Source organism: the organism of the source record quoted next, unplaced genomic scaffold, assembly GCF_019419815.1.
Source record: "Pyrus x bretschneideri cultivar Hongxiangsu unplaced genomic scaffold, Pyrus_bretschneideri_v1 Contig27, whole genome shotgun sequence".
Lineage (NCBI taxonomy): Eukaryota > Viridiplantae > Streptophyta > Magnoliopsida > Rosales > Rosaceae > Pyrus > Pyrus x bretschneideri.
The window spans coordinates 3421179-3445860 of NW_025999579.1; the positions used below are offsets into that span (position 1 = coordinate 3421179).

The 24682-nt window shown below is 40.0% G+C and overlaps 4 protein-coding genes across 10 annotated transcripts; 3 read left to right on the forward strand and 1 right to left on the reverse strand.

Annotated features, from left to right (window-relative positions):
• The first annotated feature begins 440 nt into the window (after positions 1–440).
• On the forward strand, positions 441–5048 carry LOC103935399 (pentatricopeptide repeat-containing protein At1g74750). Of its 2 annotated transcripts, XM_009345161.3 has the most exons (3): positions 441–624; positions 1650–2014; positions 2250–5048. In XM_009345161.3, exon 3 carries the CDS (start codon positions 2271–2273, stop codon positions 4857–4859), a length of 2589 nt encoding a protein of 862 aa, XP_009343436.2. In that variant the 5' UTR covers positions 441–624; positions 1650–2014; positions 2250–2270; the 3' UTR covers positions 4860–5048. The 2 variants fall into 2 exon arrangements, with proteins under 2 accessions (XP_009343436.2, XP_009343437.2); XM_009345162.3 differs by lacking the exon at positions 1650–2014.
• Positions 5049–6631: 1583 nt separating this feature from the next.
• LOC103935400 lies at positions 6632–14743 on the forward strand. 2 transcript variants are annotated; one of them, XM_009345163.3, is made up of 15 exons: positions 6632–9638; positions 9729–9857; positions 9942–10133; positions 10241–10290; positions 10421–10736; positions 10906–11035; positions 11116–11313; positions 11806–11901; positions 12610–12803; positions 12904–13119; positions 13256–13531; positions 13663–13810; positions 13917–14050; positions 14342–14428; positions 14515–14743. In XM_009345163.3, the coding sequence occupies exons 1-15, from the start codon at positions 6960–6962 to the stop codon at positions 14599–14601; spliced, it is 4932 nt and encodes a 1643-aa protein (XP_009343438.2). In that variant the 5' UTR covers positions 6632–6959; the 3' UTR covers positions 14602–14743. The 2 variants fall into 2 exon arrangements, with proteins under 2 accessions (XP_009343438.2, XP_009343439.2); XM_009345164.3 differs by having other exon boundaries at positions 10912–11035.
• Positions 14744–14769: 26 nt separating this feature from the next.
• On the forward strand, positions 14770–17441 carry LOC103935421 (LOB domain-containing protein 27-like). Its single transcript, XM_018644531.2, has 2 exons — positions 14770–17073; positions 17203–17441. Exons 1-2 carry the CDS (start codon positions 16049–16051, stop codon positions 17300–17302), a joined length of 1125 nt encoding a protein of 374 aa, XP_018500047.2. The 5' UTR covers positions 14770–16048; the 3' UTR covers positions 17303–17441.
• Positions 16840–24574, reverse strand: LOC103935401 (zinc finger protein BRUTUS-like At1g74770). 5 transcript variants are annotated; one of them, XR_665451.3, is made up of 13 exons: positions 24104–24574; positions 23624–23848; positions 23312–23506; positions 22888–23237; positions 22572–22803; positions 20649–22363; positions 19616–19825; positions 19394–19531; positions 18847–19081; positions 18705–18764; positions 17991–18062; positions 17715–17902; positions 16840–16976 (listed from the first exon to the last, which is right to left on the reverse strand). XR_665451.3 is itself a non-coding variant. In XM_009345167.3 (12 exons), exons 1-12 carry the CDS (start codon positions 24395–24397, stop codon positions 17801–17803), a joined length of 3825 nt encoding a protein of 1274 aa, XP_009343442.2. In that variant the 5' UTR covers positions 24398–24574; the 3' UTR covers positions 17587–17800. The 5 variants fall into 5 exon arrangements, 4 of the variants coding, with proteins under 4 accessions (XP_009343442.2, XP_009343440.2, XP_048443615.1 ...); XM_009345167.3 differs by lacking the exon at positions 16840–16976 and having other exon boundaries at positions 17587–17902; positions 22572–22800; XM_009345165.3 differs by lacking the exon at positions 16840–16976 and having other exon boundaries at positions 17587–17902.
• Positions 24575–24682: the final 108 nt, after the last annotated feature.

Sequence of the window (24682 nt, forward strand, 5' to 3'; positions counted from 1 at the left end):
AAAAGCATAAAAATAGTATGTCCAGGAGAAGAATGGTGACAAGAACAGCCAACCAGACTGAATCCTCCCAAAAGTATTAAAATCAAATAAAAATTCTGAACCGAAGGAAATCTGTAGAAGTAGGGTTTTCATCAGCCAACCGGATCCTCTCCGGATCCTTTTGAGGATGATTTTAGAAATTCATGAATTGTGTTCATTTATCGTATATCATGTGGTTAATTTTTATGAAGTATTGTTTATATTTATTTTTAAATAAAAATATTTAAAATACTTTCTGATCACACGATATACGATAAACAGATATGATTCACGAATATCTGAGATTCTCACGAAGAAAATTCGGCAGGGATCCGAATTCAGGTCACGTACTAACCATGAAGGCTCTGACACGTGTCCCGAACATCCCACAGTACGCGTCGGGGAAAATACAAAGTAGGGCGAAGAGAAAAAACAGCTGATGGTATGGTAGCCTCCTTCTCCCCAACTTGGTTGGAAAAGTAATAAAGCTCCAGTCTTGACGGCGGAGAGAGCAGAGACGCTGCCATCCCCTCTCTCTCTCTTTCTCTCCCTCCTCTCTCTCACTACACACGCGTTAAGAACCCAGAAGCCCGTTCACCATTGCAGGTGCCTCTCTCTCTCTCCCTCTCTGAGTTTTTTTCTTCATTGTTTGGTTTTTCTGATGAATTTTTAGTTTTTTTTTTCTGTGTTTTGTGGTAATTGAGAACATGGGTTTTGTTGGAGAAGTCTGAGATGTCGTGAAGATTAGTTCTTTTTCTGTGTTTTTGTGCGTTTTTGTTTTGATTAACGTTGGAGGGTGGCTTTGCTGGTCTGGAAGTTTCAATCTTTGTGTTCATTTGTGTGTGGGAATTGAGGATTTTCATTGGAAAATGTGGATTTAAGGTTATGGATTGCTTGTATGTGTTGATCTTTTGTTTGTCATTAAGAAAATAAAACAAATAAATTTTAGTACTAGAAATGTTAACAGTAGAAAGAGAAAATGAAATTTTTGCAACTATAGTATCTGCTGAGTTTTAGGTATGCTAGTGAGATGTTGTATAATTGAATGATGAAATGTATATATAGTTCCGCCCGCGAAACATTCAGAGCGAGCCAGTTTATTGATTTCGAAAGAGATGCCGAAGACTCTGTGTTGTTGGAACCCTAATTACATGTTAATTAGAGTCAATATAGCTGTTGATCACTTGCCTTTTTTGGAGGATTTATAGGACGGCTTGGTTAGAAAACGTAGACTCTACGGTAACCAACTACAATCCCATGATAGGAAGGAGGCGGTTATGGTTATGTCAATGTAAGATAAGTCCCTGCTCGTTAGAAAAATACGTTCGCTTACATGATACTAGTCCTATCTACTGGATTGAACATAAGGGTTCTGAGTGAGTAGAAGATTTATCTTTCGGTTTTCATCAGTGGCTTCATCAGGTTCTTTCTTGCTTGCTCACTTGTCTGTGCTAATTCGATAGATTCTTAGTTAGCTCTTATATTCATGTGTATTTGTAATCTATGGAAATGCTGATCATAAAGTCCAACATGTGTATGTTTAGGAATTTTTTGTTGAGTAAATACGCTTGAAGAAGAATTATTGCTGATAGAAGTATTGAAGTAAGTTTGTTTGGTGCTATTCTGTGCAGGACGTGCTTCATGGAATTGTTACAATATAGAGTGTCTTGTTCACACTTGTCTTCCTGAAGAAGTCCTTACAAATCACATTCAAATCTAACATCGTGTTTCTGAGAGGTTCTACTAACCAATGATCTCAGAATCACAAGGAATTGGTTTAGTCATTACCATTGCTGGAGTGGAATGGTAAAGAGTGCAACCTCCATTTGGGATCACTGAGCACTTTGAGGATTTCAAGACTACTTGTTAACAAATTGGAAATGAAGTCTGACCATGCTATTAATTTTCTTATCTAACGAGTTCATTTCTTATTGACGGGAATGAGTGATATCTTCCCTGTGGAGCAGTTCGTCTTATCTAGGGACGTGCATTCCAGGTATTAAGGGTTCACGATAATCGACTATGTAGTTTTGATGCAAGTTTGATATGATATCGTGTCTGACCAAGGTGATTCACATCAATTATCTGTTGGGTAGATTAGAAAAGCTGGAATTGACTTGTGGTTGACTGCCGGTCACTCCTTACTCAGTACTCACTAGCTTTTCTTTTAAGATGTTAGAAACCTAGAATTGTTCTTATGTTACTAATTCATATCCATTCTTTTTATGCAGGTGATACCCTGTCAGTAAATTATGTTGCGAGCAAAGCAATTAAGTAACCTTTCAAGTGGTGCGAGGTCATTCTTCCTTACCGGGCCACGATGTAGTGCCACAGATGGAAATTCATGCTCTTGCTCTGAAGATGAAACTTGTGTTTCGCAAAGGCAGCTAGCACTTGCCCAAAATCCATTGACCATGGTATCTAAACCTTCAGCAAGGGCAGGAACCATCCTTTTCGGAGATGCAGTAAAAGTGGCAGGTCTTCGTAAAGCCGAAAGTGTCGACCATACAGCTTCTATTAATAAGGTTGCAACAGCACCACGATCTTTTGGGAGATCGGAGACTGTAAGTTATGCTAGTACCACAGATGTGGTGCACTCATCACCTCTCGTTGCAGACCAGTTTGCTAAGGCAGGAGTTGCTGCTGTAAATTTTCTGTCTGATATAGTAAATGGCAAGCTTCCTTTATCTGATGGGCTTGGAATCCTTAATAACTGTATGGTTGATCCGACGAGACCCCTCAGTGGTATCAAGCCATCACACGTGAAACAAATAAAAAAAGAGCATTTCACTAGTGTACATCCAAAAGAATCTACTGAGGTATCAGCTGCATCAAAGCCTACAAGTAATAATCATGGTCAAAAGGGCAAAGGTGAGAAATCCAGTTTCGTTAAAGGTCTAAATCATGTTCCATGTACTAGGACAGAAAGCTCAGCGGTACCTCATGTTGTATATTCCGACCGTCATCAGAACAGGTCTATGGCACCGAAATCAAAACCTCATTCAAACTTCATTCCAAATTACAGTTCCAGTGTGCAGGCTTCCGATGCAGAGACCATCGGTCGTGCCTCTAAAAGTTTCGACAGGCCCACAAGAGATGTGAAAATGCCAACAGGAATAGCTCCGCAAATCAACAGACAGTATGCTCACACTGGGAATGTTGTTCATAATGTTTCTCACATACTGCAACAGATGAGATGGGGTCCAGCTGCAGAGGCCGCTCTTGGAAATCTCAACTGTTCAATGGATGCATATCAAGCAAACCAAATTTTAAAGCAACTTCAAGATCATTCCGTTGCTCTTGGATTTTTTTATTGGCTTAAGCGGCAAGCAGGATTCAAGCATGATGGGCACACTTATACCACCATGGTTGGGATCCTTGGCCGTTCCAGGCAGTTTGGTGCCATTAACAAATTGCTTAATCAGATGGTGAAAGAAGGTTGCCAGCCAAATGTTGTGACATATAACCGTCTAATTCATAGTTATGGCCGTGCAAACTATTTAAAAGAAGCAAGGAATGTGTTTAATCAAATGCAAGAAGCGGGATGTGAACCTGACCGTGTCACCTACTGCACACTAATTGACATCCATGCAAAAGCTGGGTTTCTTGATGTTGCCCTAGGATTGTATGACAGGATGCAAGAGGCTGGTCTTGCTCCTGACACATTCACGTACAGTGTTATGATCAACTGTCTTGGGAAAGCTGGTCATTTAGCTGCTGCTCATCGGCTATTTTGTGAGATGGTTAATCATGGTTGTGTTCCCAATTTGGTCACGTATAATATCATGATAGCTTTGCAGGCCAAGGCAAGGAATTATGAGACTTCTTTAAAGCTCTACCGTGACATGCAGGGTGCGGGATTTGAACCAGATAAAGTAACTTATAGCATAGTAATGGAGGTCCTTGGCCATTGTGGATATCTTGAGGAAGCCGAGGCGGTTTTTCATGAAATGAAACGGAAGAACTGGGTACCTGATGAGCCTGTTTATGGTCTTTTGGTGGATTTGTGGGGTAAGGTCGGTAATGTGGAAAAAGCCTGGAATTGGTATCAAGCAATGCTTCATGCAGGTTTACGTCCTAATGTGCCTACTTGCAATTCTCTGCTCAGTGCGTTTCTTAGGGTGCACCAGTTGTCAGATGCCTATCACTTGCTGCAAAGCATGATGGGTTTAGGTCTAAACCCTTCTCTGCAGACATATACCTTGCTTATCAGTTGTTGCACAGAAGCACAATCACCATATGACAAGAGATTTTGCGGTGAGCTTATGGCAGTCACAGGCCATCCTGCACATACATTCTTACTGTCTATGCCATCGGCAGGACCAGATGGTCAAAACGTGCGAGATCACATGTGCAGGTTCTTGGATCTGATGCATAGCGAGGATAGAGAAAGCAAGAGGGGACTAGTAGATGCGGTAGTGGATTTTCTTCACAAGGCGGGGCTAAAGGAGGAGGCGGGTTCTGTCTGGGAGGTGGCTGCACAAAAGAATGTCTATCCAGATGCTATCACAGAGAAAAGCTCATGCTATTGGCTTATAAACCTGCACGTTATGTCTGACGGTACTGCTGTCACAACACTATCAAGAACACTTGCTTGGTTTCGCCAACAAATGCTAATATCTGGGATTTGTCCAAGCCGGATTGATATAGTGACAGGATGGGGCCGGCGGAGTAGGGTTACAGGATCTTCTTTGGTTAGGCAGGCAGTGCAGGAACTGCTGAATGCTTTTCACTTCCCATTCTTCACTGAAAACGGCAATTCTGGTTGTTTTATAGGATGTGGGGAGCCTCTTAACAGGTGGTTGCTCCAATCTTATGTGGAGCGAATGCATTTACTGTAGGCGGTAGCGCTTCTTCCGCTCTGTCATTACCGAACGGTTTTTGTTTTCCTTCTCGGCAGGGAAGATGATGAGATGATGAGCAGGTTGGGGTTGATTGAGGCCTCATTATGTATTATGACAATGTACTTATGTTGTTCTCATGTGCAGCTGTTTACAGATCAAATAAAATTGTTTTAGCAGAAACCCTAATTTGGATTTTGTTAAGTAGTGGAACAGGACATGCTTTAGGGATGGTTTTTCAACTCACCAAACACCCCGGCAGAGATTCAACGGACATAAACCAGTTGAAAAATGTTTTCAAGTGTTTGGTAGTTTCAGATTGACCGTTAAGTTGGTGAGCTTCCTTTTTCTTTTGGACTGAAGTTGGTGTGGTCTGATTCTGTCGAGACTAACATAAAAAATAAAAAAAAGGTGTGATAAAAATGCTGAGGACTTGTGTACACAAATTCTTAGCTATTTCCGGATGCATATTCGTAATCTTTTTTTATCACATAAATAATAAATCGAGAGATGTACGATGGAAGGGACTTTTTTGGGTATTGCGGAGTTTAACCTTTAGATTTTTATATAAATATCTACAATTAAGATTTAATGGTTGGTAATCGGTACTTCAGAGCACACAAAAGTTTGTGCACCTAATCAAGATTTACATACTTTATTCTCATATAATTTCTTTTTACTCTCAACCTACTTTCTGTTTCATATTAATTTAAATTAAAGTATCAGATATCTCTTCAAACTTAAATTTACTATCTAAATTACTCTCACAAATCCGATTCAATATGTAATTTATCTTTACATTATTTTAAAAACGTAAATTCAAAATCAATGTTACGCAACTCATTCAAGTCATTATTTCACCCATGAATGTTTTGTAACTCATTCAATCTTTAACTTGTGGGCAGAAATAAAAGAGCTTGAGTCATTTTGATTTCCAAGTCATCAAAGACCTCACTTACAAAGATTCCACCCAACAATAAAGAAAAGTAAAGATAGCCTTCTCAAGGAAGTAATCAAAAGATTTATTTTTTTTAATCTTTAACATATATATATTTTTTTAATCAATTATTGCATATCCTACTTTTTCTTGGGCAATTAAACTATATTTTTGATTAAAAAAAAAAAATATTAACCTTCTCAAGGAAGTACTCAAAAGACACTATTTATTGAGAAGCTATGTGTACTCACTTGCGATAGCTCAAAATTAAATTAATAATAAGAAGTTCAAAGTTCGACATTATAAATAAGGGGATTTTAATGAAAAATTTTCAGTACTGTTCATTTTAATGAAAAATTATATTTTTACATTAAAAAGTTAATCATGATACTATTCACTTTACCTTTTATTTTGTCTTTATCGTTAAAACTTAAAATTTTCAAACTCTTTCATTAGTTTTCCTTATTAATAACAATTCAAATCTTATTATTACGCGAGACTCGTGTTTTTATAGTTTACCTAAATTTCCAACTTGTAACCACTATCCCGTTTAAAATCATATGAGAAATGCTAAACTGAATCTCTCAAAATTGAAAGAGCTTTCTGTCACCTTAATTTTTTAACTTAATATTTTATAATATTAGCATGAAAAATAATGTTAAACAGTAAAATAATAGATAATTTATAAAAAGTATCACTTTTGCGAATAGCGTTGGTCAAACCATATTCTAAAACCAAAACAAAAACGAAACCATAATTAACAACATTTTTAAGAGAGTCTAATCACAATCCCCACACACATATAACATAAATAACCTTAATCCGCCTTTCTCCATTTTGCTTATTTCCTCATCAAACCTCTAATGGCCTTTTCTTCTTCCATGGCCACTTCTACTAGTAGGTAGCGTCTCTCTCTCTCTCACTCTCCCCATTCTGTCTCTCTAAAAATCGCCGCCGATCACTCATCGCCGCCGTCCCCCTTGTGAAATTCCAGTCCTTCCCCAACCATCCTCCCCTTTAAGAACCCTGAAAACTTTATACATCGACATATATGTATAGGTGCACATATATACAGATAAAATAGAGAGAGAATTATATATATATATATATACACACACACACACATATGCATGTGAGTTGGGGATTGGGAGAGAGTTCGATACATGGGTAATAAGAAGCGAAACGCTGCTCCGCGACCCAAGCAGTCGCCGGCGGCTGTTCAGCCACTCCCGGTGACCGATGGAGACGCCGTCTTTTCGTCCCAATCAGACACCACTCTGGCTCTTGTCGAAGCTGAGCCCGATGCCCTACTCCTCTCGAATAACAAGATCGAATCCTCGCCGTTGCCGATGATCGAATCGGACGGCGGGGCGGCGAAGGTGGAATGCGAGCGGGCCCTGACCGCTCTGCGGCGGGGGAACCACACCAAGGCGCTGCGGCTGATGAAGGAGTCGTGCCAGCGGTACGAGAACTCGGCTCACTCGGCGCTGATTCACCGAGTCCAGGGAACTGTGTGCGTCAAGGTCGCCTCGATTATCGACGACCCCAACTCGAAGCAGCGGCATTTGCGAAACGCGATGGACTCAGCGCGCCGAGCCGTCGAGCTTTCGCCGAACTCGATCGAGTTCGCGCACTTCTACGCCAATTTGCTCTATGAGGCGGCCAACGACGGGAAGGAGTACGAGGAAGTGGTGGCGGAGTGCGAGCGGGCGCTGGCGATCGAGAAGCCGGTCGATCCCGCCAGGGAGAGCTTGCAGGAGGAGAGCCAGCAGAAGATATCAACGGCCGATGCTCGAATTGGGCACGTGCAGAATGAGCTGAGGCAGCTTATTCAGAAGTCCAATATCGCTTCGATTTCGACTTGGATGAAGAATTTGGGCAATGGGGAGGAGAAGTTTCGGTTGATTCCTATTCGGAGGGCCACGGAGGACCCAATGGAGGTGAGGCTGGTGCAGACCAGGCGGCCTAATGAGATTAAGAAGGCCACTAAGACGCCGGAGGAGAGAAGGAAAGAGATTGAAGTGAGAGTGGCAGCGGCGAGGCTCTTGCAGCAGAAGTCTGATGTGCCTCAATTGGGAAATGAGGGTGAGAAGAGTGATAGGGGATTAGATTCGTCATCGGGGTCTAGTCAGAGAGGTGGTGAGAGGAGAAAGTTTGGGAACTTGAGGAAAAATGGGTCCTCAGCGGAGAGGAAGGATTTGGTTCGGTCATTTTGGAAATCATTGACTGTTGATATGAAGAAAGAGTTACTTAAGGTTAGAGTTAGCGATCTTAAGGCGAAGTTTAGTTCGTCTAAGGATGGTTTGGCAAATGAGGTTTTATCAGAGGCATTGACATTTGCGGAGAGTAATAGGAGCTGGAAGTTATGGGTTTGTTGTAGATGTAATGAGAAGTTTGTGGATTGTGAGTCCCATATGCACCATGTTGTGCAAGAGCATGTGGGAAACCTTACCCCCAAAATGCAGTCAGTTTTGCCTCAAAAGGTTGAAAATGAATGGACTGAGATGCTGCTTAGTAGTTCATGGAAACCGTTGGATGCGTCGTCTGCAGTTGGAATGCTTACGGATCAAAGAAAATGCAAGGAGCCTGAGGTGGTTGAGGATTTCTACTCTGGGAATCATAACAAGGATTGTGATGAGTGCTTCAAAGATGCGTGGGATTCTTCGCCTGAGAAGGAAATGCTTGGGGATAGTCCTAGTGGCTGTACTGTTGAGGGAAATAACCATAAGAAACTTGCCCATGTTGAGTGTGGGGAGTGCGAGGAGGACAATGGGTCGATTGCTTATTCTTCTGTTGCTAATGGTTGGCCAGTATCTGATGATTCTGAGCGCGAAAAGCTTCTTGAAAGAATTCATGCCTTATTTGAGGTGCTTATCAGGCACAAATATCTTGCTGCAAGCCATCTTAACAGGGTGATACAATTTACAATGGATGAGCTACAGGCTTCCTGTTCTCAGCTTCTCAACCACGGTGTGGAGCAAACACCTATGTGCATTTGCTTTCTAGGAGCTACCCGGCTTAGGAAAATCCTCAAGTTCTTGCAGGACCTGTCCCATGCTTGTGGTTTAGGTAGATATTCTGACAAAAGTAGCAGTCCTGCGGATGATGCGAATAACGCAACTAAGGGTGTAGAGATTAAGGAGAGGATTGTTCTCAATGGAGATGCATCCTGCCTCATTTTGGATGAGTGTCTATTGTCATCTGAATGTACATGTGATGTTGGTCATCATCCTGTCACTGACGCTGCTCCTGTTGCTGTCGTTGGTAATGAAAATGGGGTTCCTCCTGATTCCGATGCTCTGCTGTCCTGGATATTTGCAGGTCCAACTAGTGGGGAACAACTGACATCCTGGGTACACACAAAAGAAGAGAAAACAAAACAAGGGATGGAAATCCTTCAGATGCTTGAAAAGGAGTTTTACCACCTGCAGTCTCTCTGTGAGAAAAAGTGTGAGCATTTAAACTATGAAGAAGCATTACAGGCAGTGGAGGATCTTTGTATTGAAGAAGGTAAGAAGAGGGAAAGTGTCACAGAGTTTGCCCACCGAAGCTTTGAGTCCATTCTAAAGAAGAGGAGAGAAGAGCTTCTCAGGAGAGAGAATGATGTGATGTTCCTCAGCAATAGGACTGAATTAGATGCCATATCAAATGTGTTAAAAGAATCTGAAGCTCTAAATATTAATCAGTTTGGATATGAGGAAACTTATGGTGGTGTGACTTCTCAGTTATGTGACTTGGAACTTGGGGAAGATGATGATCGGAGAGCCAAGGATTATGTACAGCAGGTGGACACATGTGTAGAAGTTGCAATTCAGAGACGGAAAGAACAATTATATGTAGAGGTCAGTTGATAGATTCTAAGTTGGCTTACCTTTTAATTAAAATAATGATATTGATCGTTGCCATTTTACCTCAGCTGTTTTTTCATGCAGCTTAGCAAAATAGATGCACGGATTATGCAAAATGTTACTGGAATGCAGCAAATGGAAGTTAAGCTTGAACATATTTCTGCCCATGATTATCGGTCGATACTCTTGCCTCTAGTGAAGTCATACCTGCGGGTATGTATTAAACAAATTTAATCTTTGTGCCATGTTTAAGGCTTCTGAGTTTAACAGTATGTATTCTTGTGTCTATATCTATAGGCACATTTGGAGGATCTGGCTGAGAAAGATGCCACAGAAAAGTCCGATGCTGCAAGGGAAGCATTTTTGGCAGAACTTGCACTTGATTCTAAGAAAGGTGTCAGAGGAGGAAACGATAATTTGAGACATTCACAGGAAAAAACAAAGGATAAGAAGAAGAACAAGGAGTTCAGAAAAGCAAAAGATTCAAAGGTTTTAATCCTGTTTTCTGGTTGTTATTTTCTTTGTGGTGTTTATATGTATGTTACAAATCCATGAAGACATCATTATATCCGATTTTTTTTTTCTTACTTCTGTAGGGTAGTGGGGTTTCGGACGAGTACTATCATCATGATGAGACTTCTGAGCTGTATGTCTCCTTGCTCCTAACATGCACATTTGTTTTGACTCTATCCTCATAATGTTATCCTTCCATTATAATTGCTGGGTACTGGCTATAGTTTATTTTTGATGTATATCTGATGCGTCTCTTGCTGCAGTTCCTTTCCAGGGGCATCTGATAGTGCATTTCCAGATTCTGAGCTGGTTATTTCTTTGAATGGCAATGACTTGAAACAGCTGGAAGAGGAATGCAAACGGAGAATTGAACTTGAAGAAGAGGAAAGAAAGCTGGAAGAAACATTAAAGTTTCAAAGACAAATTGAAAAGGAAGCTAAGCAGAAGCACCTTGCTGAGCAAAATAAGAAATCTACTCAATTGCATTCAGAGAAGGTGGTGGAGGGACCGCATGATGTTAACTTGGAGCCTTGTGCTAATGGTCAAGATGTTAATGAGCCATTCAAGCGTTCTGTCCAGGTAATCATTGTTAGGTTGTGCCCTTCTCGTATCTGTTTCCTTCTTTCTAGGTTAAATTTAATAAATAATTGGTATATTGAACTGAATACTAAAGATATTTGAAGAGGAATACTGTCTAAATTAGAGGATATTTAGAGAAAGTAGGAAAACTAATGAAAATGTTTTCTAGGAGCAGTTGGCACAGAAGACTGGATTCACCAACAATTTAGAAGGCGTGCCTGTTAACCTGGTAAATGTTTCTGCAGTGCCAGTCAATTCTCCTACCGTTTCTAGTGCTCATCAAGCTAAAGTTAACCAAGGTTGGTGTAGGATTTCATTGTATGAGATTGGGGTTAATTTAATAATAGGAGATGTTGTCATTGTGTATTTTCTTGAGCAGGCCTGCCAAATGGAGGAATTCTAGAAGATGATGGTTATTTGCCTTCTGATCGACGGACAGGAAGGAAAAACCGAAGACAGAGGAGTTCCACAAAAGTGCTTGATGGAAAGTCTCAAGGCTTGTCATCTGGAAAGGAAAATGTTGAAGTTGGGAGGTCAAGTGTGGAGGGTTCAAATGACAATCTTCTTACCAACAACAGTAAGTTTTGCATATCCTTCATGGTTTCCACTGTTTCCACTCTAGTTTCGATGATTGATTATTTTGACAGTACGTTGAACAATGTCAACATTAGTGGCCCTGTCATTGTTTGCTTGTTGACTAGCCAATTTTGTCCTTTCGCGTATTCTCATTTTATAGTTAAGGGAAAATGTTTACCTAAGATTGTTGGTAATATCTTTATAAAAAGATATTTCTTTTGTAGTATGAATTTCTATTTGGTAACCTCATCTCTACTTGCTCATCCAAAATGTTGCCTAGTAGTTTATAATAAAATTAGAATTTTATATGCGTAGTGATTCGTCCTATGGTCTCATTAGCATGAAGTTTATGTTCTTTCATTTGAACACACTGTTTTTACTGCTCTGCAAATATGACCAAAGATCATCTATCTTTTTTTTTTTTTGGGGGAAATTTGGCGTTAATATGAGCATGAGTTTTGTTAAGTGAAAACCGGTTATACTGTTTTGGCAGACAATGGAACAAAGGAATTGAGACAGCAACGAGCAGAGGAAGTTGACGAAGAAAGGTTCCAAGCTGACCTTAAAAAGGCCGTACGCCAAAGCCTAGGTAAAATTATTCTCTTATTTATGTGGTCTCTTTGTTATGTTACTTATTCTTTACATGTATAAACCTCTGACCATGGTTGTCACAATGGTACCCCTTTATAATAAAGAGGAGGTCTAGGATCAACCCATGGTAGGGCTGAGGTATGTGAGGAAGAAATTCCACCTCCATGCTTGTAGTTAACAGATGATGATTTCCATATTTGTTTGACTAGTCTGTCGGATGGGCTATGAATGAACTAGATAAGTTGTCTCAGATTTGTTCATGTTAGAGTTCAACTATAAGTGAGTCAGATCAGTAACCTTGACTTTTTAGGAAAATCAAAAAGCTGTCATCTCTGGTAGATTTTGCACTAATTTTATTTATTGTCATCAGGAAAAAGCATTAAGTAGGTATTGAGAGCATTTCTTCGTCTTGAAATATAATTCTGTGCAATAATCTGGTTCGGAATCATGCATGAATAACAAAAGATATACTGACAGCAAGTATGTGATCTAAGTATGATTAATAGAGGGCCTTGATGATAAATTGAGGGCTTGTGGAGAGTGTATAATGCAGTCTAATAAAAATACGCTAAACCTTGTCAAGTTGTACTTCTACTAGCCGTCTCACTGATGCATTTTTTTCCATCAGGTGAGGCTCTGAGCACTTACCATATGGTATAATATTTTGTGCAACTGTCTGACCTTTTTTATTCATGCTATTTCGCAGACACATTCCAAGAGCGTCAGAAGTTTCCTGTAGTTTCAAATTTGAGGATGGCCAGAAGAATATCTCCAGATGTAGATAGTGGTGTTTTACACAATGACATCATAAATGAAAATGCGAATGAAACCGATATATTTGGCACAGGGTTAAAGAATGAAGTTGGTGAATACAACTGCTTTCTGAATGTTATTATACAGGTCTATTAATACAGAGTGCTTGTCAATTTATGTTGTTGGTTCATTTTTCCCGAGCATCGTATTGATATTGAAACATTGCTTTTTAATCTTGTTATTGCAGTCTTTATGGCATATTAGACTGTTTCGAGATGAGTTACTCCGGAGATCAACATCAAAGCACGTTCATGTGGGGAGTCCTTGTGTTGTCTGTGCATTGTATGAAATCTTTACTGCTCTGAGCAATGCATCTGCAGATACTCGTAGAGAAGCAGTTGCCCCTACTTCTTTGAGAATAGCTTTAAGCAACCTGTATCCAGAAAGTAATTTCTTCCAGGAGGTATATTTAGAGAATTTGATTGTATCCCTTGCCTCTCGTACAAATCTACAATTATTCTGAAGTCATATTTGGCTCATATGTCATGAATTTATCTTCATTTTTGGAAGCTGGTACTAACATTTTAGCAACCGTACAGGCTCAGATGAATGATGCTTCTGAAGTTTTGGTGGTCATATTTGATTGTCTTCACCGGTCATTTACTCCTGGTTCAAGTGTTTCTGATGCTGAATCAGTGGAAAGTGGTTGTCCAGGGTCTTGGGATTGTTCAAACAATGCTTGTATAGTGCATTCCATCTTTGGCATGGACATTTTCGAACGAATGAATTGCTACAATTGTGGTTTGGAGTCCAGACATCTCAAGTATACTTCCTTCTTCCATAACATAAATGCCAGTGCTCTGCGAACAATGAAGGTATCAGTTAACAATTTTTATGATTGTTTATTTTCTTGATGGTTGAAATTTTTAGTCTAAGCAACTTGTTAGTGTTTCAGGCAGTCGTAACTGATTGCATCTATCTCTTTTTATCTTTCTTTGCTATTCAGGTTATGTGTGCAGAAAGCTCCTATGACGAGCTTCTAAATCATGTGGAGATGAATCACCAGTTAGCCTGTGATTCTGAAGCTGGTGGCTGCGGGAAGCTCAACCATATCCATCACATTCTTTCAACCCCACCACATGTTTTCACAACAGGTGACTTGAAGACTTATCATGAGAATATTCATTGCTCACTTATGTTTGTAAAGAGGGAAACTGGCTTACCCTGAAAACTCATCAACATTTTTGTTTCTTCGTGCAGTTCTGGGCTGGCAGAAGACATGCGAGAGTGCTGATGACATCAAAGCAACATTGGCAGCTCTTAATACTGAGATAGATATCAGCGTCCTTTATCGTGGCCTGGATCCAAAGACCACGCACAACTTGGTTTCTGTGGTATGCATATTTGGATAACCCTCAATGTTGTTGTCATGCACATAGTAGCGTTCTGTTTTCCCAAAATGCAACCTGCATTGCGTATTTTTCCTCTGGTTGTGAAATGACAACGGCTTACACTTCTTATCCATAAACTTAGATTCCTCTGGCCTTTTTATTATTAATATATCCAATTTCGTTTGTTTAATTGGAAACTGGCTCCTATGTTATCGGTGCATAACTTTTGAATCTCAGCAAGAATTTATGGATACCGCTCTCTCGTTTTATCTCATATCTACTATTTACTTTTAGGTTTGCTACTATGGACAACATTACCATTGCTTTGCCTATAGTCATGACGGTGGATGCTGGATTATGTACGATGATAAAACTGTCAAGGTAAAGTCGGTTATTCTAGTGTAAATCATGCCTTATTTTGCTCTTCTTTCCGCCTTCGTTATAATTTGTGTCTGATGTGTCTACAGGTGATTGGTGGCTGGGTTGATGTTCTTAACATGTGTGAAAGAGGGCATTTGCAACCACAGGTTCTTTTCTTTGAAGCTGTAAACTAGGCTTTTTCTGGAACTCATTACGTTTTCAGACTTCGCAAGGGAGCATTGGTGTTGTAACATCCTTTCGTCGTCTACCACGAGGAATTGTTCATAGCAAACGCATTCCATCCTTCCGGTTAGACAGTAAAGTATGCAACGTCAGTTTCAGAAAAAAGAAGGATATAAATGTTCCGGTCGAAGTTCAGAGTTCTGATATAGAATTAACAGTTTTGTGATATTATCAAGAATTTTTGTGGGAGCAGCTGGTCCTTGACGAAGAACCGTGTATCTAAAGAGTTTCACCATCGAAGAGCCGAAAAGTCTAAGCTTTTGGTACGTTTACCTTCGAATAGTCTTCAGCACAATCAGGTCACTGTCCTGCAACTTTCCTTAAGGTTGGACTCTTCGACGAAGAAGGCAGCAACAACTACTACGGCCTGTCTGGGCGTATGTATGCGAATTTACAGCCTCTCTGGGCGTATATATGCGTATTTATGGCTTGTCTGGGCGTATTTATGCGAATTTAAGGAGCGTACTATATGCCGTTTCGATAAGTGGCTTTGATTACCAGTTGGTTCTCAGAGTATGTAACAGTTGTAACTGGGGAATATAGGTTTAAGAAAATTAAGGTGTTTGCTTAAGACTTTTTTTAATTTTTATATAAAATTTCCCCCAAGTTTTGAAAAGGTTTTTGTATAGTATAGATCACCTTATGGCCCTTCCCCTTTTGGGTCTTTGGAACTGCGGATCACAGTAAATTTGTTGCTTCATTTGGATACTACAATTAGGTTAAAAATGAAGATATATTGCCCTTTATCCTCCCCATAACTTTGTTTTTACGAGAACTACGATTTGGCGGTATTCACTCTCTTGTAGAGGAGGTCTAAGTTCTTACTCTTGGGGAAGATATGTTATCCCCAAAGTAAAACAACACTTCTGCTCGGCATTGTTAGATCACTAAGGCCGACTTTCTCTTATTTGGGGCAATGGACTCGTGATATTTCTCTAAATCTTACAAAAGCAAAGGAGGCCCTAACATACATTTGACTAGAGACTTGTCTAACTGCTAGTCAGAGTTCGGTTTCCTTCAATGTAATTTAAATTTGTCTACATAACATGACAAACAAGATAATAGTTTAATAATTTTGACATGTTCCACGTATCAATAGAGTCGTAACTTCACCATAGTGACCTCAAAATTCAAAAGAAATCAAATTTAGAAACTAGAAGTTGGGATTTGCCACGTCATTCAGGAAGGGGGTCAGTGTGAAGTGGCTACGACCACTAAAAAAAAAAAAAAGTCCCTAAAGTTTAGCACTTTTTCTCTTACAAAATTCCAACATTTGTCCCCAACGGTCTTCACAGTTCCCCGCCAATTTCGCTTCCTCTCTTCAATCTTTTCTTTTACTCAGTCTCTCCCAGCTTCCAGTAAATCCGCACATTTCCAGACCTTTTCAGATCCAAAAAAATGTTCCCCATATCACCACTTCCATTTCTCCTCCCCCTCCTCCTCCTCCAACTCACCGCCACTCTCCTCCTCATCCTCTTCAATCTCAACCACTGCATCACTCTCCTCTCCAACTGCTTTCGAGGTTTTTCGCCTTTCCGGCTCTCTGATTGGTTCCAATCTCATTTTGGGATCGAAAAAATGACCCTGAAGGGCACCACCAGCCAGGCCTGCGCCGCGTGCAAGTACCAGCGAAGGAAGTGCAGGGCGGAGTGCCCCTTGGCTCCCTATTTCCCGCCGGACCAACCCAAAATGTTCCAAAACGCACACAAGCTTTTCGGAGTCAGCAACATTTTGAAAATACTTAAAAATCTCGAACCTCGCCAGAAGCTAGAGGCCATGAGGTCCATCATATACCAAGCTAACGTGCGCGACAAGTTTCCGGTCTACGGGTGCTGGGAGGTGATCTGGCAGATCCAGTACCAAATCCTCGTGGCGGAGGAAGAGCTCCAAGCCGTTCATCAACAGCTGGCAGTGTACAGACAGCACCACCAGCACCAGCACCAGATTTTGTCCATGCCGGAATACGTGACGTCACACTTAGAGCTAGGGATGGCTCCGCCCAACAATCCCCTCCCACTTTTCAATCACAATCCTCCCCCTTATAATCACAATAATAACAACAATGCCACCGCGGTGGCTCCTATAGATCAGCACCAACAGCAGTCTTACTCTAACAGCAGTGATGCTGCCTACAGCTCTGCTGCTTATAATATTGACTCCAAAGACAACATCATCAACAACAACACCAACAACAACAATAATAATGATGCTGGAAATCAGATGTGGATTTCGAATCCTTTTATGACTAACAACAGCAACAACAACAATAATAATTCCGAGGCGATTCAATCCGAACTCGGAGTTCTTCAGCCGCTCTCTATCCAACCTGAAGTTGTTCAAGATTACGATGAGTTGCATCCGTTCTTTGACACCATCGATGATAGACAGTCATACATTGATTCCAAAGAGGCTTATGATTCTAGGTACATTTTTTTTATCGCTTTGGTTATGTATCCGTTCAAATTTTTATCTTTACGATTCAAAGAGATGCAGTGCTGAATCTAAGTGGATATGCAACTGTAATTCACTAAATGATGAGAATTGACTTGCAGCTCGGAAGAATCGTTCAAGGACACAACACGGTCCATGGAGCATGCAGAGAATGCATTGAAGAACGCTGCAGCATGCTTTAGTCTAACCAGTGTCAACTGATGATCAGTAAGCATAAACTAGATAAAGCAGTGTGGTTGTTGTTCTTCTATTATTCATTTAACTCTGTGTTATGAATTTGATTATTCACACAAGAAACCAACAATTTTGTTTTCTTCTTTTTGTTTTTGTTAATAAAAACCCACAATACCGAGCTCCTTGTTTCTTTTAGCTTCAATGTTCTACACCTGAGTTTATAACTGACAAATTGTTTACTCGAATGAATATTTTACTTAGTTTTTCAACTTTTACGAGCTATAGCGTAATATATCTAATAACAAGGCAAATTCTAATTGGAAATTTTATGAAATTCCTCAAAATGGGGAAACTTAATAGATATTCATAACTAGTGAGATTTATATACTAGTACGAGCTTTTATTTACATATAAAATAGCTTTGAAACAGTCATGGTACCGTTTGGAATTGCGTCATAGAAGCCTCCGCAATAGGGGCACTTGTGGTAAAGCCAGTGAAAGGGAGCAGTTCCGTTTGGAATTGCATCATAGAAGCCTGGTGTTGTATGAACCACAATAGGGGCACTTGTGGTAAAGCCAGTGAAAGGGAGCAGTTCCTCTCTTCTCACAGTCATTGCAGAGTATGACCTGCAATTTGTTTAGCAGATCAATGCACATCTAGGTTTGGATGCAATTAGAAGCTAATTAGTACGACAAGAAAAATAGGATGACAAACCTGAGTTTGGCCGGCGTACTCGTCTGGAGTTTCCTGTTTAGCCAAAAATGCATCCAACATTCTAAAATACACCTGCAAGACAATCATATGGTTCGAGGGCCACAAGACATCACACAACTCAGTTGGATACAATTCAAAGCTTAAGCTCAAGACAAACTCGAGTTACGTCTGCATAGAATTCACATGGTTAAAGTTTCTTCAAATCATAAAGAACAATCACAAAGATTGGTGAAAATTCTAACATCTTCCTCCACATATTTTGTAGACCAGTGTTTTTGTTTCCTAAGTTTATATCTTTTTCTAATAGTTCATTTGGATGGGGGACTTTAAAGTTTCACGGAACCTTTGGTAGAATTGTCATGTTTGCACTGCAAAAATTAAATAGAGGGACTTGAAATGGCTAGATGAAATACATTTGAGGGAACTTTGAAAGGTGTTATTTTGAAAGTCCTTTGTTTAGCGTCTTTGTAGTGCATTTGTAGTGTACTAGTAGTAGTTTTGTAGTGCCGAAGTAGTTCATTGGTACTGTTCTTGTAGTGCGTGTTTACAATTGAGTCTAAAATTCCTTGGTACTTGGAAGTCCCTCATCCAATCATAGTACGCAGGAATATATTGCGGCAAAATAAATTCCATATTGTCAGCTCACCACTTCAATCCTAACAATTTAAAAGTAAGGAAACTGCAAAAGACTATATAAGGTATTTGGTAACTGACCTGCATGTCCCCGAGTGACTTGCCACAGATTGGGCAAGTATAATTCGTAAAGGTGTAGGCCTAGGAGCAGGAACAGAAGTACCATTAAAGAAGTCTGCAAAACCTCTAGGGAGAAAGGCAAGAAATTATGAAAGGGAAATACCTCAAAACATGTTGAGTGCATCAAATGACCGCATGGAAGGGACTTCACTGGAGAATTTGAGGTGAAGATGTCTTCATTGCAAATAGGGCAGTTATCCATAAAGCATTTCTCTCTGCATGTGTGCTTCAATAGAGAACGGGACATGCAGGCATTACATGTCATGCAATGGAAGTAGTCAATACCCAATCCCTTTCCAACTCGGCACAAGTTACAGTAAGGACAATGGTAGATGACCCTGTTAAACAGCTTCTTCATGAGAACCATTAAAAATCTGGAACCGGTAAGTTTAAATTAAGATAGCCAATTGGCATGGGAAGGTAGCATAATTTTATATACCAAATACTTAAATCTTTTAAGGTTGTCATTGTGGTGACAAGTCCATAGATAGAACAAAATCGCCTAATGAGGTACTGAGATTATAGACTATCCTAGCATACAATTCAGCATACTACCATCTATGGTTCAACTTAAAGTCACCCATTCAACAAGTTATATATAACCTTATGAGAAAAGAGCTACAATAAAGCAGGCCAATCAGGATAATCACCGTTCGTTATCAAATATTTTGCAGATCCTGCAAAAGTATTTTGCCATAGAAAAGTTACTGCAGGATGCAGTTGAGCATGTGGGCCCAACTGTCTGCATCTTCAAGCATTTCATGCACATCATCTCTGTTATAGATTTCCTGCATAAGCAGAAAAAAATTAAACAAGAACGAAAACTATAAAATTAATATTCATAGGCACTGTATAACTCATAATGTTTATACCTATCTATCTCATGATCAGCCATCTCATCATGGCAGCGTATGCAAGTGTAAAGTTGGTTGCAACAGGCAGCAAAAAGCTTACAGTTCCTCTTATAGTGTTTACAACCATAGGTTACTCCAAGAGGGTCATGATAGGATGGATGCTGACCAGGAAATTCTTTCCCATTACTTGCAACTGTTAATTCAGAGTTCTGTCTGGCTATCCAACGGCTGGTACAGTATAAATATTGAAAGTTTGTCATTTAGTTTATGTCACATTTCACGGGCATGTAGCAGACAGACATATTACAAAGTAAGAAAAAGCACTAACAAGTCTTAGCAACTTTAGTGAAATCAAATAAGCTACAAAAAGCAGAGAGTATATATTATCTGGTCATCAGGACCATCAATAAGATTATAGAAAATTATCAATTAGCGTTAGTGTTTGTTGTTAAGTTGAGCTGCATACACATTCTTATTATCTCATTTCCTAACAGCTTAAGTTTTGGGATTAACAATACATTAACATAGTATCAGTTTTTGTTTGATCTTGTGTTAGAATCTTGTTGAACCCTGTTTCTGGTAATTTTTGTGATCATGTGTGCGGTCTGACTTAAATAAGTTGTATTGTAGGCTGTCATCTAAAGGGGTGTGCGTGCGTGTGTGTGTGTGTGTGTGTGTACATGTGTGCGTGTTGTTGATTTCACTTGATAGTTGGACACCCTTCCTAACAGCTTAAGTTCTTGTTAATTGGGATCGATGGTAACTTAACAAATAGGAGAAATCATGTAGCTGACACTCTTGCTTCAACAAATAGGAGAAACCTAGTAGCCATAGAGGATTTGACTCTTACACTAGCAATAGAACACATTGGTAATTGATGATACTCAAATACCTTGTACACATACCAAGGTATTTTTGCCTCTTATAAGGAATATCCATGTCAATGGTGTACTCAGTTTACTCTGACATGTATAAATTGGAATTCTATGTTCCTCCTAAACAAGGACGGAAAACAATAACAGAATGAAAATTAGGACAGGAATTGACCAACCTCATTATCAGGTTCTGGATCATATGTGGTTTCTTCTGAGGATCCAAGGAAGAGTCACGGGAGATTTTTATTACTGCAGCCTGCATATCCTCTTGACTAAGTGTCAGCAGGCACTCACAGTACTTGGATTTCTGGCTTCTTTGCAAAAGGTGACCTATATCATTGATTTGATTTGTGGCATTTTCAACTTCTTGTAATTTCTTCTTGTTACCTTCATCACAAAGTCTTGTACATTCTGTATCAGTGGAAATACATTGGTCACCTCCGGGACCTTTTGGCTTATAACCCACCTCACTATTTTCCGATGGCTCGGTATTAGCACTATGGGAATCTTTTTCTGGAAAATTGACACTTTTGTTACAACATCTTCCTTCTTGTTCACTCGATCCACACAGATAGGCAGAGACAACCTCCAATGGATCTTCAGTCAATGAAGGAGGTACAATGGACTCCTCTACCAACTTAGCTGTCTCATATCCCTCCCACCATTCTCTCAACCACTCATCAAACATTGTGTTTCGTGTGACCTGGCGCCATAGAGTAATCATGACTTGCTGTTCTTCTTGTGTCAAAGCGTCCATTAGCCAAGGTAACATATCTTGCAATATTTTTGCTTCTGTTCTACCAAGTATGCATCCTACAATCCTTTCTTGCTCTTCAATGGAGAAGCATTCTTTAAACAAGGGCCAGAGCTCAAATTCTTCACGATGAACATGTTCAGTCAGTAACTTGCAGGTTGATGTGCACATGTCATGAAGCCTCCTGCACAGCTGATGGTGCTTCTGCATTTTATTATCCACTGCATTTGAATCCACGTCAGAAGCAGAAACATGCAATATAGACATCTCATCCAGAACGAGGGATATCTTGTGAAAGTGTTCAACTTCTAATTTGTGGTCTATCATGTAAGAGTGGCTAATGTTTTGCAGTTTTCCTTTTGCCTCTAAAGCTGGAAAGGCGACTTCTTCCTCTGCTTCACTATGTATTTGATTTAGAAACTGAATAAGTTGGAATCGCCGGCAAAACTCTGAGAGAAAATCAGCATTGTCAGCCAACTGAGCTGAGCCAAATACAAGGTATTCCAAATCTTTCTTGAGAGCCTTGTGGAAGAAAAATATGAGATCTATTGGTTTTGGTTCATGAAGAGCGTAACCAGGATGGTTCTCTCCACTAAGACTTTCAGGAAAGTGATACGATGTTTTCACTGTTCCAGTGAAATATAAGTGAAGTTTATTTCTGCTGGAATATGACGTCCTATAATTCCTGGCAGAGTCAGAGGCACAAGATGAAGAGTATGACAGAGAATTCTTGCCCTTATCTGAAGAGATTAGCTCCATTAGCTTAGTGTTTGATGCCTCAATAGGTTTCATAATGGAACTTAAGGAGGAAGATCCACTAGTATTATAGAATTGCTTTAAGGAAGTGCATCTGCTCTTGAATATTTGCTGCAACTCCTCACGAAACTTTTCAACAGAGGTCTTACCTGAATGACCAATGCGGAACCACTCATGTAAGAGGGATGCAAATGATTTATTGATTAAAGAATCTCCCTCCTTCAAGTTGCTAAGGATGGACCTGGATTCGTCCTCAGATAAGCAAGACGAAAACCAAGTAGTCATGCACTTTAGCATCCCAAGTGGCAGAATATGAAGGCTCGCATACAAGAGTTGCAGCTGCATATCATGACTGCAATTCTTCCTTACAATGGGAACTACCTGGTACAAACTGTAGATGTTAATTTGCAGTCAATATAGAAAATATTTTTTTAATGATTAATGATTATTTAGTAGCATATTGCCCCACAAAGAATTCTCGAAGTTTTTCATCAAGAGTAGAGTTAAACTAGATGCCCTATATCATCAGAAAGAGAGCCTAGCGTGCTGATATTTCAATTTATAATAATCTTCAACAAACATAGAGTACCTTGGTTTCTTGGAAAGCAAAGTACTTGTTAATTCCCACCACATAAGACTCCAGTTCCCAGCAAAGCTTCTCAACAAATTTGCTCAAAGGTGTTCCATCTTGAGGCTCATAGTATAGCAACCTCTGCAAACCTTCAACGTGGTTTTCATTTGGAAATTGTTCACTGTAGGGGTAAAGGCAGCCGTTGAAAAGTTCATTCAACACAGGATGATATAACTTCTCCAATGCACTGCAGCAAATCGGAAAATATTCGCTGAAGAATTAATTAACTGAACAGAAAAAAGCACATATGGACGTCAACAACCACATTAATTACCTGTAGAAATTAAGGACATCTACAAAGAATTTTAGCTGGACAACTACTGAATCAAGATTCAAAAAACTGCTTGCGCTTCTTATTTGATATAGCTCCTCCAGAATTGTCGTCAAATCTTTCCTAATGACTCCATGCCAAAGAGGAAGGCCATCAACCGGATTGTATCCAATATCAGAGTGGATGCAATCTGCCTTAATGTGTCTTTTATGTTCTTCTAAAAACCTTTTGGGCGAATGAGACGTCAGTAACTTTTTCATGTCTGCATATTCGCCGGCTTGTTGAGCTCCTCTAGAATTCTTGGAGGCCCCAAAGGAGGATTGTTCATTGCTAGCAAGCCAAGAATTTACCACCTTCACAAATATTTAAACTAGTAACTACCAAGAAGTTCGTTCATACTAGGGTAATACCATCGGTCAGGATCTACCTCTTGAAGTGATTTTTCATCAGGTACAATTGCTTTTATGCAATGTCTAACTTCCTCTTGTTCATCAGGTGGAAGAAAGGAGATCGTCCACGGAAGTAGATCCTCAAGCAGCAATAAAGGAACACTACACATGAACTGCCACACAAGTGCAGCCTGTTCTTCGCGACAGAACTGCTGCAGGATCAAGGGAAAAACCTGCAACACACACACTCAAAATTCGGTAACGCAAAGCAATACAATCAAATATTTACTCAAACTACATTGTTGCAAATAACATTTCGAATCTGCTTCAATAAAGATTTCGGCTAGTACCTGCTGTTCTTCTTTCAGCATATGCTGGGAAACGAATTCCTTCAGTGTCCCGATGCCAAACACAAGTTCTTGAAATTGCTTGGGAAAATTCTCATTCTCGTTTTCCTCTAACAAAACATCCAAGCGATTGAAAATCGAGTCGAAGAGACCGTCTATACTCCTATGTTCTAGTGAATATGTACTAGCTACATTTTTTGTTCGCCCATCTAACGCTAAAAAGATTATCTGCCAACGAAATTAAAAATTCAAATTCAAATTCCATTGCACATTTAATGCAGCTTCTCACATTTTAACTAATCAAAATTTGACTAATGTTTTCATCTTTAAAACAATCAAATTATGCAATTCTAATTTCTAATTAGAAATTAGAAACAATTAGCTAATTCGGAACTAAAGAATTCAGCTTTAAAGAATTTGATTTAATTAGTTAAATTACGAAAAATTAGGAACTGTTCATCAATTCGGAAACTTTGAGCTGACCTCGTCCTCTGAAGAGCAGTGGTACTCATACGCGAGCTTGAGGAACTCAAACCGCCGCAGAAGCAGGAGAACGAAGTCGCGGTCTAGGCGGTCACGTGAGCCACTCTCCAAGGCGGCGGTGGTCACGAGGCGGAGATCGAGGAGCTCGGCCAGCAGCGCCTTGTGGAAGCAGACGAGCAGGAGGATCGGCGTCTGAGCTAGCGGGACACGTGTCGCGGATGCGGAGGACTCCGGCTGGGCATCGTTTTGCGAAGGGAGGAGGAGGCATTGGGGAGATTCGTCGTCGCCGCCCATCCACCGTGAGACGACGACGTCGTTCAAGAACCATGAAGGTTGAGAGAGAGAAAGGGAAGTTCGTCATTGCGAAGGTCTTGGGATTTTAAGCACTCTGGTTTTGAAGGCTCCCACAAGACTCCTCCCTCTCTCTCCTCTCTCTCTCTCCGTTCCCCAGCCATCACACACACATTCAAATTTATTTTATTTTTTAAAATTTAAATTTTGTGAATTTTTTATTTAGTACTTTTCCCCACGGCCGGTGATTGCGACGTCGTACTGAAGGCCCAATGCTGCATAGTATAC